The 14,145-nt window shown below is 38.8% G+C and overlaps 2 protein-coding genes across 9 annotated transcripts in view; one reads left to right on the top strand and one right to left on the bottom strand.

Annotated features, from left to right (window-relative positions):
- FBXL13 (F-box and leucine rich repeat protein 13) overlaps nt 1-14,145 on the bottom strand; it is a 211,205-nt gene that overhangs the window by 84,595 nt on the left and 112,465 nt on the right. For all 7 annotated transcript variants that reach the window (XM_045052289.1, XM_045052292.1, XM_045052290.1 and 4 more), the window contains 2 exons: nt 8,345-8,397; nt 4,346-4,446 (listed from right to left, as the gene is read on the bottom strand). In XM_045052289.1, the coding sequence (XP_044908224.1) occupies nt 4,346-4,446; nt 8,345-8,397 (154 nt within the window). The remainder of the gene's footprint in view (nt 1-4,345; nt 4,447-8,344; nt 8,398-14,145) is intronic.
- Nucleotides 1-14,145, top strand: part of LRRC17 (leucine rich repeat containing 17) — a 116,853-nt gene that overhangs the window by 8,217 nt on the left and 94,491 nt on the right. For both annotated transcript variants that reach the window (XM_003982691.5, XR_002153626.3), the window contains exon 2: nt 11,403-12,309. In XM_003982691.5, coding sequence (XP_003982740.1) covers nt 11,538-12,309 — 772 coding nt within the window. In that variant the 5' untranslated portion in view covers nt 11,403-11,537. The remainder of the gene's footprint in view (nt 1-11,402; nt 12,310-14,145) is intronic.

Genomic DNA, 14,145 nt, shown 5'->3' with positions numbered 1-14,145 from the left:
GCTATGAGCAGCCCTCATTTTCAACTTCAGAAAATGGAGCAGGTCCCCAAAGAAGTGAGGAAAAATATTCAAATAAAAAGCTGGCAAATCAATGTTGTCAAGAAGGGCAAACAAATTATATTTTTCTTCTGGCAAATGATTTCTTTGGAAAGAAATACTAAAGGCAACTGGGGAGAGAATGACAACAGCACACAACATTTCTCTGGTTATTTATAGTTTAAAGAACACTTTTGCATTCCCAAACATACTTGAAACAATGGAAAAACAGAACAAAAATAGGGAATCATAATGAAATGTATTTTTATCATAGATAAGAAAGTCAGTGTACATTTTTTTATATGACAAAAATCATCAATATCAAGTATATTTTTCGTGATTGTTCTCCCAGTCACAAGAACTACAGTTAAAATCAAAACAAAATTCTCATTTTGGGTCCTACCTATTTTTTTTTTATCTGTTGCCCACTAAAGGTATAGCTTCATTTGCAAAATAGGTGTTCCTAAGAAACTATGCACGGTTGTAGTATTATCTTAATTTTCCTAAGAGAAAAAATTATCTCCAAGTATGATATCCCAAACCATCTACTTCATAAATTCTGTTTTTCACATAGGGATTTAATGGATTTTGTAATATATTCTCTCTCTTTCTGTACACACACACACACACACACACACACACAAGCATACATGTTCTCTCTCTATATATGTATATACACACACACACACACAAGTATATATGTTATCTCTCTCTGTATATATATATATACATATATATACACACACACACACACTCATACATGTACATATATACATATGGATATACATCTCCCTATGGAATTCCTAAAGAAAAGTATTGAGTGATATTCTATATTGCAGGACTAGAGCACCTTTTAGAATTCCTGAAAGGGTCAGGACCCTCCACAGTAGCATCACTGGAGCTGGCTTGCACCAGCCCATGAGAGCCAACTATTAACATTTCTTTCCAACTCCACATTCAGTGACATCATGTTGGTAGCTTAAAATTGATCATGGTGGTAGTATTTACACCACGGAAATCAGTAAATCTTATAAATCAGAATATCCCCTTAACCCCTACCCAAACTAGTTATTAAACATTTATTGGAACCCAGCTATCCTTGGAACACACTTTGAGAACTACTGATATGGAGAATGCAGTATGTTGAGGAAATGTATACAGAGATAAAAATGATGAGAGAGAAGATGACAGCTTTGAAGGACAGGAATAAAAATTCTATCTGAGAATAAAACGGGATTCTTAAGACAAAACCTGAACAAATGGAATAGAAGCATTAAAAAGGAAAATGCCTTCCTTGCCTGAGAAAAGATCTAAGTTTTAATATTCAAAAGGTTTACTATGTTCCAGGAAAAGTTAATTGAAAGAATACAATTAAGCTTGGATAATGTTTTTAATTTCTCAGTAAAAAGGAAATTCTTGCAAGCATATTGGCAGAAAAATAGGTTTCCAACAAAGGAACAAAAAAAAAAAATCAAGCTAGCTTTACACTTCTCTTTAACCTGAAATACCAAAGATTATGTGGCAATATTTGTAGGTTTTTAAGAATAAAGTAAGGGACATAATTCAAGAGCTATACACCAAGAGAAGTTGTTGTTCACCCTTCAAGACAAAAGAAAGTCATTTTCAGAAAGCAATGGCTAAAAATCTAACACTTGTTTATCTTTCTCAATAAAGAGGTTTTAAAACTATATGTCCAGTCATCATGAGATGAATCAAAGTCAGAAATAAAGATTAAGGAAATTGTGGAACAAATGGACCATCAATGAATGGCAAACTTAGAGGTAGGACTCCATAATCATAAATATCATCACACTACTGAGCACAAACATGAAAAATCAATATTGAAAGTAAGTTAGATGATTACCAAAAATCACAAATAATATGTGTTTATGGACAAGGGGGTGGAAGTAGAGAAGCATCAAGTTCAAGGGAGAATGAAAGAGTATTAGATCTCTAACCAACATCATTGTTCCGTCACAACTTTGATAACTGAAGAAATGCATATTAAAAGCATGTTTTTTTAAAAAAAACATACACATAGCCACTAGTTAGAATACAGAACAGAATGTGCACATACCTCTGAAATACATTAAGATTATAAAAGTAAACAATATAGTTTACATAGCAAAAGGCAGAAACAATGAATACAGTACAGTAACATAAAAAATAAAAAACAAAGCAAGATCATAAAAATAAAACCATACACTCAGTTTTGAAAGGAAGTATTACTTGTAAACTATCCTCTTAAAAAGGCAGAATGAAAAATTTTAAAATAGAAGTTAGCTATGTGCTTCATATAAAAGGCAAACCTAAAATACACCAACATAAAGATTAAAAATACAGGGATACATAAAGTTATTCCAAAAAACCATAAGCAAAAGAAAATAAAGATGACTATATTAATAGCAGATAAAAAAGAATCTGAGGCAAAGAAACATCAACCAGAATAAAGAATGTAATTTTATGTGAATAAATGCTATAATCTATATTGAAACCTGCTACTTATTAATCTTTATATATAAAATAAAAATATCAAAATAAAGAAGCTTGATTCTAAAAGACAACCAATGTATCACTATTATACTGTGAAATATCAAGAATTCATACATATATACACACACGTAGAAATTTTGTTCTCTAAAAGAAACTCTCTTGTTTTAAGCATTCATGGATGATTTACTAAAATTAATTATATAAACTGGTCCACCAAGAAATCTCAATAAATTCCAAAAGGTAGAAATAATTCAGCCCACGTTTCTTGACCACAGTGTACAAAATTAGAAATTAAAACCAGAAGCCTAATCAAAGAAACTTCAACTACTTGGAACCAAAAATTCTCTTCTAAATAATTATTGGGTCAAAGATGAAAACAAATGTGCAACAGTTTACAAAATGAGAACAATACTTATTAAATCTTACAAGCTTTGCCTATATTCTTATTCAGAGGTAATTTCATATTAAATCTTACAAATGAAAGAAATCAATTAAATCTTACAAATGAAAACATTAAAAGGACACTTGTACCTTGTACCCAAGTCCAAAAATGACCATTTGGAAAATATAATGAGAAATTAAAATTAAAATTTAATTAAAACCAAGAGTCAGAAGCTTAACCGAATGAGCCATCCAGGCACCCCTTAACAACTCTGAAAGTGTAAAAAATATTCTTAGCTCATGGACTACATTAAGTCAGGCTTTGGACCACACGAGTCATAGTTTGCTGAACCCTATTACATTGTTGCCTCATTTATCTACCAAAATAAATTCTAGATTGATTATAGATATAAGTAAAAACAAATCATACAAGAAAAAAATATTAAATGACATCAAACACCTGGAAGGAAGAAAACCTTTATTTAAAAGTTTAAAAGTATCAGAAGAAATTTCAAAGGAAAAATTTGATAGATTTGACTAAACAGACTTGACTAAAATGTGGAAACTCAATCAATGGGATAAACAGAAAATATGTTACCACTTTTTTTAGGCTTACACATTTCTAGAAAATGATCAGAGACAGAAGATAAGGAAAATAACCACCTAGAATTTTCTCTAGCTTTTTCAAATGCTTTGCTGTTATTTTTCAAAGAATCTCAAAAAGTTTTATTCTCAAAAATAATTTATTCTTTCACAACAGTTTGAAAAAAATGTCTTGAATGTCTCCCAATATGATTATCTTCTCTTCCTGATTAGTATATCCTTGGTGAAAATAAATAATTGAATGACATAAAATTTGAATATCTTGTCAACTTTTGGTGATGTCTTGTAGTCTTCTGTCCCTTCTCCTCCAACGAAGCACTAGCTGAGGAGATGCGACATTTGTATTCAGCCCATAGATCAAAAAACAACTCGTATCAGATTTCCTGGAGGTGGTGGAGGTCCCAACAGGTAACCAGAGCATGGCAACAGGGAATATGGGATCACAGTGTTCAAGGTCAAAGAAAGGAGGGCACTGGTGTTCTGTTGTCAAGAAGTCCAGACATGGGACTGGAATTTAGAAGCCAGGCTCCATTGCCCAGGAAGGAGGACCAGAAAGAGACTGGCAGAGCCTAACTCAAGCTACTGGGCACATTGCTATAAGAGTGACACAGAAATGTTGGCCAAGCAGAGGACCAGTTATTTAATCTGGGCCTGCCCAGGAGGGAGAGAATAGGCACCAGGTTGGGGACTTGAAACCAGCAGTCCTGTTACTAGATTAGTGGTGCCATGATGGTGGGGTGCTAGATGGTTAGATGGTGGGGAGTGCTGGAACAAGCCAGAACCTGGAGGAGCATCACTATTTTAAGTATAACACCTATAACACAAACATTACCTCGGCAGCAGTCTCATGGTCCTGTTGGTGATAATTGTGTTAGATAGATTGAGGTACAGGACTCCAGGACAGCCTTCAGAGATGTATCTCATTGATTCATCCTGCATAAAAACAGAGGGAAGAATCTTATCAAAGTCTAACAGGGGATGCCTGAATGACTCAGTCGGTGAAGCATCCAACTTTGGCTCAGGTCATGATCTCACGGTTCATGGGTTCGAGCCCCGCATGGGGCTTTGTGCTGACAGCTTGGAGCCTGGAGCATGCTTCAGATTCTGTGTCTCCCTCTCTCTCTGCCCCTTCCCCACTAGTGCTCTGTTTGTCTCTCAATATCTCTCTCTCTCTCAAAAATAAATAAACATTTTTAAAAAAATTTTTTAAAGTCTAACAGGCTCTGTTATTTCCCCATGATCTCTCTACTATCTATCTCCCTGCTCCAAAAATACCATGCAAGGCTTGGTCTCTTCAATTCTTTGATATTGGTTGTAAGTCAAATTAAATAGAAGGTGATGGTTTTGTTTGAAGCTTCATTACTCTCTCCCCTTCCCCTTCTTTGGAAATCCAGTCCCATTTGATCACAGTGACACTTCGTTAAAATTTGAACCCTTGCAAGTTCAACTCTGACAGGAAATTTGAGCTTAAGTGTCAGAGTGTCAAACGCTCCTGACTCTTCAGATGCATGAAAGTGATTAAAACCTGATCTATTTTTAAGCTCACTAAAATCATTCTGAAAGACAGGAATAGTAAATGTTCTCAACTGGACTTCATTAAAAGTGACTCCATATTTACACATATAAAGAAATGTGTGTGTGTGTGTGTGTGTGTGTGTGTGTGTAATTAAGTTTTTGTGGTTCTATTACTGAATTATTAAAACAGCTAAACAGATTCTCACCAAATTTATGGTAAGTTTGAGATGGCCTGAAGTAAAATATAGGCTACATACATGTTGAACGTGAAGTTCAGTGTTGAGGGTATTGTGGGCAACACTCTCAAAGATTCAAGAAACCCTCCCCCAGAGAGCTGAAACTGGGGTACCAGGGTACAATTCCACTATGACATGAATGAGACAGCAAAACAAATAGTGATTTCAAGCATGAGCCCTATCTTGGCATTTACAAGACCAGATCACTTGCAAGCTTTCATTGCAATAAACTCCTTCCCATATGGGTAACTATTTATAAAATGCTTTAGTATGAGTAAGTAGCAGCATGGTTTTTATTTATTTAATTATGGTTGATGAGTCTCCCTAGGGACACCGACAAGGTCAGCTCATTTTAAATATTTGTGGCACATCAGTCTTGGAAAGAATAGGCCATTGCAGGAAGAGGTAAATCGTCACTTGACTAGGGGATGTGGTTTGGGAAAGAATTCTGCATGTTCAGTATGGCCACCTCCAATACCACTAAGGATGGCAAAGGCTTATTTTCAGTGGGATCATCAGTGTTTAACGTTGTATTCCTAGCTATTTCCCAGAGTCAAGGATATTAAAATAACAAAATCATGCAGTTGTAAAAGCTGTAGTTCTGCTGTAGGGAAAGGTACAAGTACATGGCATGAGTACAAGGGCACTGTATTCTTGCCACTGCATTCAAGCTGCCAGTGATTTTTCTAGACACTCCAAACTAAAATGTGTGATTTAAGTACACATGGATTGATTTAAAAAAAAGTATGCCGTACAAGTTTCCCAGAGGTATGGAGAGAATAACCATAACGAGCGGCATTGTACTTTAATATAAACAAAATCTATCTTCAAAAATGTTCATGGTACCAATCAAATATCAAAGTGGTTGTACACCTGTTGAAAGTCTCTGGCAAAAATGCAAATGAGTTGGGCAAGGAGAGGATAGAAAGCTGGTTTCTACACCCACCCTTAGAGAGGTAACCACAGAAAAGATGAAAATGTGGGGCCAGGAAGAGCAAGATAAAGTATGTCTTCTGCACCATAGAGGAATCTGATTTTTCCTTTAAGATATGGAGGCAAACCATTTACTGGATTTTCCTGTCTGGCAGAGCTTGGATATCCAAAAAATTTCAGATGAATCCTATTCTCAGTGTTTAAAAGAACTCAAGTTTCAATCCCCAAACACTTGAGTACATAAACTCAAAAACTGAGTATCCTTATTGCAAAATGGTTTCTGAATTTGTCCACAATGCACTCAAATCTTTCTGAGTGTAATATATTCATAAGTCAAGTTTCTTAGAAATAAAGTTTTCTGAAAGGATGTTACATGGCTCCTTAAATGTAAACCTGTCTCCCCAGTCTATGTCTCAAAGCGAAAAACAATAGTAAAATGTAGCTGGATAAAATTATCAGCCCTGTATAGTATTAGACTCCAAAACTGGGAAAGACTTTGATGTTCACAAATTCAATCCGGATGGCATTGTTTTGACTTTCCTATTACAAAGCCATATTTCAAGACTGTGATCTGTTATTCAAGTGCAGAACTGAAGCTCCCTGAGGACAGGAACTGAAACTTGATTCATTTTAAGTTCCCTCTAACACCTGTATTTTATAGCGTATAAACTCCCTGTATATCTTTATATATAAAAATAAATACATCTTTAACGTAGTAGGTACTAAAAATATCCACCGAATGAAACAGAAATTTGAAAGAAAGGACAATAATGATGATGCTGGGAGGTAGCAAGGAGGAGTCAAGGGTGTGGATGTCACTCTGGAGTTGCTGCTTAATGAAGCATGACGCAGTCAGACTCCTCTGTTTTCACCCTGCTTCTCCCACTGTTCTTTCTGGAGATTCTTTGCTATTTCTTCTCTGTCTACTTCTAAAAGTCAGCAATGCCCCAAGTTTTACTCCTAAATCGTCTTCTCATGCCTTCTTTCTCTCTCTAGGCTGACCATATTCACTTCTGTGATGTTAACTAAGCATACGAACATGTCAACCCAAGATGGAATCTCAAGTTCTGTGCCACGTTGTCCATTACCTGCTAGATGTCTCCATACAACTCCATTCATTAAACAAATGTATAGAGTGTTTACCATGCCAAGATCTGTGCTATGTGCTATGACTACCACAAAAAATAAGACACATCTCCTGTGCTTTGGGCCCCGTAGGCTACTGGAGGAGGCAGAAACACTGTGATTAGGGCTACTTATTAGAGGGACCCAGAGGAGCTGCAACAAACCCAGCCCTGGGAGTCAGTGATGTCTTGATAAAGCAAGCAGTACCGAAAGTAAGCCTTCAAGCCTGACAAAGAGGATAACACCACCTGAGGACAAAGCGAAAGGGCATTCCATGCCAAGAGCACAGGCTGAGCAAAAGTGAAACAGCAAAGAGCAGCTTGGCTCATGCAGCAAAGAAAGCATAGCGGTGCATGGTTGCTGCAGCTTAATGTAAATGCAGGGATTGGAGCAAGATGAGGCTGGAAAAGGAGGCAAAGCCAAGAGTACAGAGGGTGTTTGAGGTAGAGCTTGTTAAAGAGCTGTGACTTTATCAACAGTGTAGGTGACGAATGTGTGTATAAATTATGGAAAATGGGAGTGAAATAATCAGATCTTCCTTTTAGAAAGTGTATGTGCTCACAGGGTGGAAGACAGATTGCAAGTGAAAGAAAAGCTTGGAAAGAAGGCCAGGAAGGAGCTGCCCTGGGTTACATGTTCATTTCTGTCTTCTTTGGCACACACCTGATAGCCGTGAAGACCACTAAAATGAGCCTATTGTCTCTACTGGGACCCAGTTTTTTCTGTCTCAGACACACATGGCCTTAAATATAAATATAGTTCATTTTTGTGTAATTGTTGAATAGTTTCCACTTTCCAGAGACTCCAACCTTGGGCATATAGCTACAGGATGAATAATAAATAGCATTATACAAATGGGATAACATTTCTTGCCAATGTTTAACATAGTTTGCTTTTTTTACACATTTGATCCTAAATGAGCAGACAGGCATGCATTTTGGCAAAATCTCTGTGTATTGGCACTCCAATATAGCAAGTCTGAATCTATATAAATAACAGTAAAATAAACTTCATATACTCACTGTGAGTGTTGGGCAGTCAGAGACATTCAGCTCTTGCAAATTTCTACAGAGGCCTAAATCAAACAAGTTAAACATTACTAAACAACGTAGTACAAATGTTTAAACTTAAAATTTTTCCATTCTACATTCGATGCGATGTATTCATTAGAAAACAAACAAAAATCTTGGCATGTAACTTGTTCTAAGTATATGGTTCCTTTTCCCAGAAAACCGATTCCTTCTGGCTTTAAAATTAAAATATATACACATGTTTATTATTGCTTGAGGATTACAGAAGGAAGGGGAAAAAAGAAAAGTACTACTCTGGGAAAAGCAGTATATACTTAGAGCTTTGAAGAAAACCAACCTGCTTATTTTGTGGCATGGCTTTTTGCTCATTTTGGGGATTTTGTTTTCTTTTATTATTTTATTGTAAAATTTTTCAAACACAGAAAAGTGGAAAGACTTGAAGATTTGTACAATGAATATACCCATTACCAAGATTCTATTTCTATTGCACGATATTTGCGTTATCACTTCTTCACCTACATATCCATCTTTCTGTCTATCTTTCAATCCATCTTATTTTTATGCATTTTGAAGGAAGCTATAGGCATAAGGACACATCCCCCTCCTACCTCAGCATGCATATTGTAAATAATTCAGCATGCGTAATAATTAATAAAATGTTTAGGATTTGTTTAGATCTAAATACAATTATTTTTTAATTTTTTTTTCAACGTTTATTTATTTTTGGGACAGAGAGAGACAGAGCATGAATGGGGGAGGGGCAGAGAGAGAGGGAGACACAGAATCGGAAACAGGCTCCAGGCTCTTAGCCATCAGCCCAGAGCCCGACGCGGGGCTCGAACTCACCGACAGCGAGATCGTGACCTGGCTGAAGTCGGACGCTTAACCGACTGCGCCACCCAGGCGCCCCAGGTCTAAATACAATTTATAATGAATTGCAGAGAAATGGAGGACCAGAAAGGCCAAGTGTCTGATTTGCTCTAGGACCAGGGGCAACTGTACAGCTTATGGTGTCACAGGGAAGAGGACACATGTCCACAAAGAGCTGGGTAGCAAAGTGTTCTACAATCAGCACTCTGGGGCTAGACCGACAGAAAGTACAACTCCAAATCTGAGACAGAAAACAAGCATCTAGGGGAGAGGACACAGAACAGTAAAGGAGAGGAACACTTGAGGCAAAGAGGGGAAAGTCATTCTAGGTGGAGGAGACCCCCATCGAGCAGGAAAACTCCAAACATCCTGGCATCCACACTGCTACAATGAATAGAAAACACATCTGCTGCTCATAACCACTTAGCCCCACAATAATAACAACAGAAATGTTATTAATTATAAATCGATTTTGAACATTTCTTCCTTTGCCAAGAATGGACTGTGTCCTAAGTAATAAATGCAAACCAAAACCACTTTCAGAATTTAAAAGTGAAAACAATTCTTTAAAATGTACAGATCTTGGAAGTCATCAGTAATACTCGTTAAGGAAGAAAATAGATTCCCCAAACAATGCAATAACTAAATTTATGATATTAATATTTTTAGAGAATACTTACCTGAGAGTAAGTCATGCATTTAACAAATACTTATCAAGAACCTGTTACGTGAGGGCACCTGGGTGGCTCAGTCAGTTAAGTGACCGACTTGGGCTCAGGTCATGATCTCATGGTTTGTGGGTTCAAGCCCCGCTTGGGCTCTGTGCTGACAACTCAGAGCCTGGAACCTACTTTGGATTCTGTGTCTCCCTCTCTCCATGCACCTTCCCCTCCCCCACTCACACTCTGTCTCTCCCTCTCTCTCAAAAATATAATAAAACATTTTAAAAAATTAAGAAAAAACAAAGAACCTGTTATATGCCAGAAACTCTACAGGTGCTACAAGTACAGCAAGTGAACAAAACACACAAAGGTCCCTGCCTTTAGGGAGTTCACATCCTCACTGGGGGAGGCTGACAGTAAACACAAAAAATAAAATATCTACTTTGACAGGTGGTGATTAGTGCTGTGGAGAAAAATAAAACAAAAAAAAGAACATAGAGAGTGGCTAGCAAGTGGGAAGAGATGCCACTTGACACAGAGTGGTCATAGAAGGCTTTGCTCAGGTGACATTTGAACCAAGATGTGCAAGACTTGCCAAGGACAGTGCCGTTTACTTTGAGCATTTCTGTATCTCACATTCAATATGGTTGGTGATTGGGAGACAGTACAGGAAAGAAAAAACAAGCTCAGGAGAACAGCTGTTGGGGACCTACTTTTTTTTTTGCCCATCGCAAGGCTGTTGGAAGTATCCCTTTCATTTCTTGAATCTGATGTGCTGATACATTACGTGTTTCAGTTTTCATAACGCTAAGCCGTGAACAGTAGAGTACTACTCCTGGGCCAGGTACTGTGAAGTGTCTTACGTGCATGAGCCCGTTTCATTCTCCTAGCAATACGACGAGGTATCCTCAGCCCCATTTTTTTTAAGTTTACTTATTTGAGATAGAGAGTGTGAGCAGGGGAGGGGCAGAGAGAGAATCCCAAGCAGGCTCCACACCGTCAGCAGTGAAAAGCTCGATGTGGGGCTCGAACTCACGAACCATGAGATCATGACCTGAGCCAAAATCAACAGAGGTGTAACTGACTGAACCACCCAGGCACCCTACATCAGCCCCATTTTACAGATTCTGAAGTTGAGGTTAAATAACTAGCCTGACGTCATATAGTTAAGCAAGCAGGAGAGTCTTCATTGAAACTCAGGGGCCAAACCCTTGGCCACTAAACCAGACAAGTGGGAGGGTGCACTCACCACTGTTCAGGATGTTCCTTTATTAATTGCAATGTCTTTGCTTAAGAGAAAAACAAAAAACTTATTGTGGTGATCATTTCACAATATATACAAATATTGAGTCATTATGTCACACACCTGAAACAAATATAATGTTATATGTCATTTATACCGCAATAAAAAAATATCCATATAAAGAAAATGAATGTTTTTTAAAAAGCTGCTACTATCTGTTAATAACACAATGTTCACAGTGGTTCTTCAGAGATGTTTTTCTCTTGCAACCTAGGGACTGCATCGAACCTCAGCTGGGTCTCATCGTTCCGAATTGCATTGGTTAAGATTACCCAAGCTTGCATTTCAAAGGAATACTTTCATCGTTCCCTCTGTCACCCCAAGTAATTGGGGCCAGCTGGATGTCAGGATGCGCGTGGTTACGGTGGTAATTCTGCTCTTCTTTTGCAAAGCCGCGGAGCTCCGCAAGGCCAGCCCTGGGGGCTCGAGAAGCCGAATGAATCATGGCCGGGCGGGTGGGAGCAGGAGAGGCTCCAACCCCGTCAAACGCTACGCGCCAGGCCTCCCCTGCGAAGTGTACACGTATCTTCACGAGAAGTACTTAGATTGTCAAGAAAGAAAACTAGTTTACGTGCTGCCTGACTGGCCTCAGGATTTGCTGCATATGCTGTTAGCAAGGAACAAGATCCGCATACTGAAGAACAAGATGTTCTCCAAGTTTAAGAGGCTGAAAAGCCTGGATCTGCAGCAGAATGAGATCTCCAAAATTGAGAGTGAGGCTTTCTTTGGTTTAAATAAACTTACTACTCTCCTCCTGCAGCACAACCAAATCAAAGTCTTGACAGAGGAAGTGTTCATTTTTACGCCTCTCCTGAGCTACCTGCGTCTCTATGACAACCCCTGGCACTGTACTTGTGAGATGGAAACGCTTATTTCAATGTTGCAGATTCCAAGAAACCGGAATTTGGGGAACTATGCCAAGTGCGAAAGGCCACAAGACCTAAAAAACAAAAAGCTGCGGCAGATAAAATCTGAACAGTTATGCAATGAAGAAGAAAGGGAACAATTAGACCCGAAACCCCAAGTGTCAGGGAGACCCCCCGTCATCAAGCCCGAGGTGGACTCGACTCTTTGCTACAATTACGTGTTTCCCATACAAACGCTGGACTGCAAACGGAAAGGTTTGTAAGTTTCTTAGTTTTTCATTTTCGTGGACGATTAAAAATGCTCTTTGAATCTTATCACCCTCCCTACACTCCACCGTGCCTTGGGATTTCTGGTGTCACTTCCACCAGAAATCTTTTCCCGGTGACAATGGAATTTACTGCAAGCTTTTCTAGGGTTCGGACTCAACACGGTTGGGGTTTTGGGGGACAGTAGAGGAGGGTAGGAGGTACGCTCAGGAAGAGCAGCCAGTTGGGCGCTACTCTTGTTTGCTAATAAAACCTGTGGCTGTCAAGAATCCCCTTTATCTTAAATCACAATGTGGTATAATTTAGGCAGACCAGTGGGTATAAAGACAAGTCCAAATGCTGTCTATATAATGTGACTTAAAGCGAAAACATAGTGTGCGTCTGTGGGGAAATTACCTCCAGGAAAATCATGTGTGGAAGGGAACAGGTGAGAACACTGTGAGAGGGAGGCTATGTGGGATGTAATGGCGCGTCTGTACTTCTCAGAATTTGGCCTTAAGGTTTTTTGTTTGTTTTGAGAGCGAGAAAGAGAGAATCCCAAGCAGGCTCCATACTCAGTGCAGAGCCCAATGTGGGGCTCGATTCCATGACCCTGGGATCATAACCTGAGCCATAATCAAGGGGTCAGATACTCAACTGACTGAGCCACCCAAGCACCCCTGGTCTCAATGCTTGCTAAATGCTTGCTAACATCCTATATCTTCATTGTTCCCAAGTTCCCCCAAATAAAACCTAAAAGTATTGAAAGAACTAAGCTGAAAACATTTAATCTGAGAAGTATGAAGCCAAGAAAAGCTTTCCAGAATATTACCTACTTCCTGAAAAATCACTGCTGAGTTTTACATCCCACACAGTTTTGGTGTGGTGCTGCCTGGGGCACATACAGGATTAATTCATGAAATAAGAAAGTGGGAAACTTTAGTAATGCTCTTGACAGGTTAGTGAAGACATTCTCAAAGTGTGGTCTGAGAACTGCTAGTCTACCCAAGGATAACCAGCCACAGGACAGTGTCTGTTTCATTTCTGGCATGGATTAATGACTTATTCGCAAAATTCAATTAAAGCTAGATGTCACAGGATCAGGGTCACATTAAAGCAGGATGTCATTCCTTCCACTTATTTTAGGACGTTTTGCTTTGTTTTGTTTCTTTAAGAACAGAAAGAGAAGGTTAAAAGCAACATAGAGACCCTGACTCCTTTCCAGGGAACCCGAAGCAGGAATGTGTTGACACTGAAGAGGCAGGCAACCTGAACCAGGAGAAAATTTGTTCATTTATCAGCCAAGAAGTGCACAAGCCTTGCCTCTCTGTCCCAGACTCCATAAGTGGCACCTGGTGAGAGCAAAGCACAGCCATGTGACATGGAAAGTTTTGCTTACTACAACACCCTGTGAGACGTGTATAATTTGGTGCCATAGTAGAACAATTACAGTGTCATGACCAGGGAGATGCCATGCCAGGATCCTCTGAACTGGAGAGCAACTGTTCGTTAATTGAAAACCTATTCTCCAGGCACTCCACACACATGTTCTGCATAGCTTCCAGTAAGGTAGCACTATCCCCATTTACAGCTGGGAAAAATGAAGCTTAGCGAGGTTCAGTGACTTGGTTGAGGTCTCACAGGTAAGCAGCAAAGCCAAGGTTTGAAGGTAGGTCTGCCTGATCATGCCATCTTCTTTGATCACATTCAAGCAAACAGCTGCCTCACCAGTGGAAAGATTAAAGAATTCTAGAAAAGTCAGTATATGCAGTTTCTCTGCAGCCAGATTGGGTGAAATTTCCCTGACCTTGTTACAGTGACTACTTAGTGTTTCATGCTGAAGAA

This window comes from Felis catus, chromosome A2, assembly GCF_018350175.1.
Source record: "Felis catus isolate Fca126 chromosome A2, F.catus_Fca126_mat1.0, whole genome shotgun sequence".
In the NCBI taxonomy this organism is placed as follows: domain Eukaryota; kingdom Metazoa; phylum Chordata; class Mammalia; order Carnivora; family Felidae; genus Felis; species Felis catus.
This window is presented reverse-complemented; position numbering and strand designations above follow the sequence as displayed.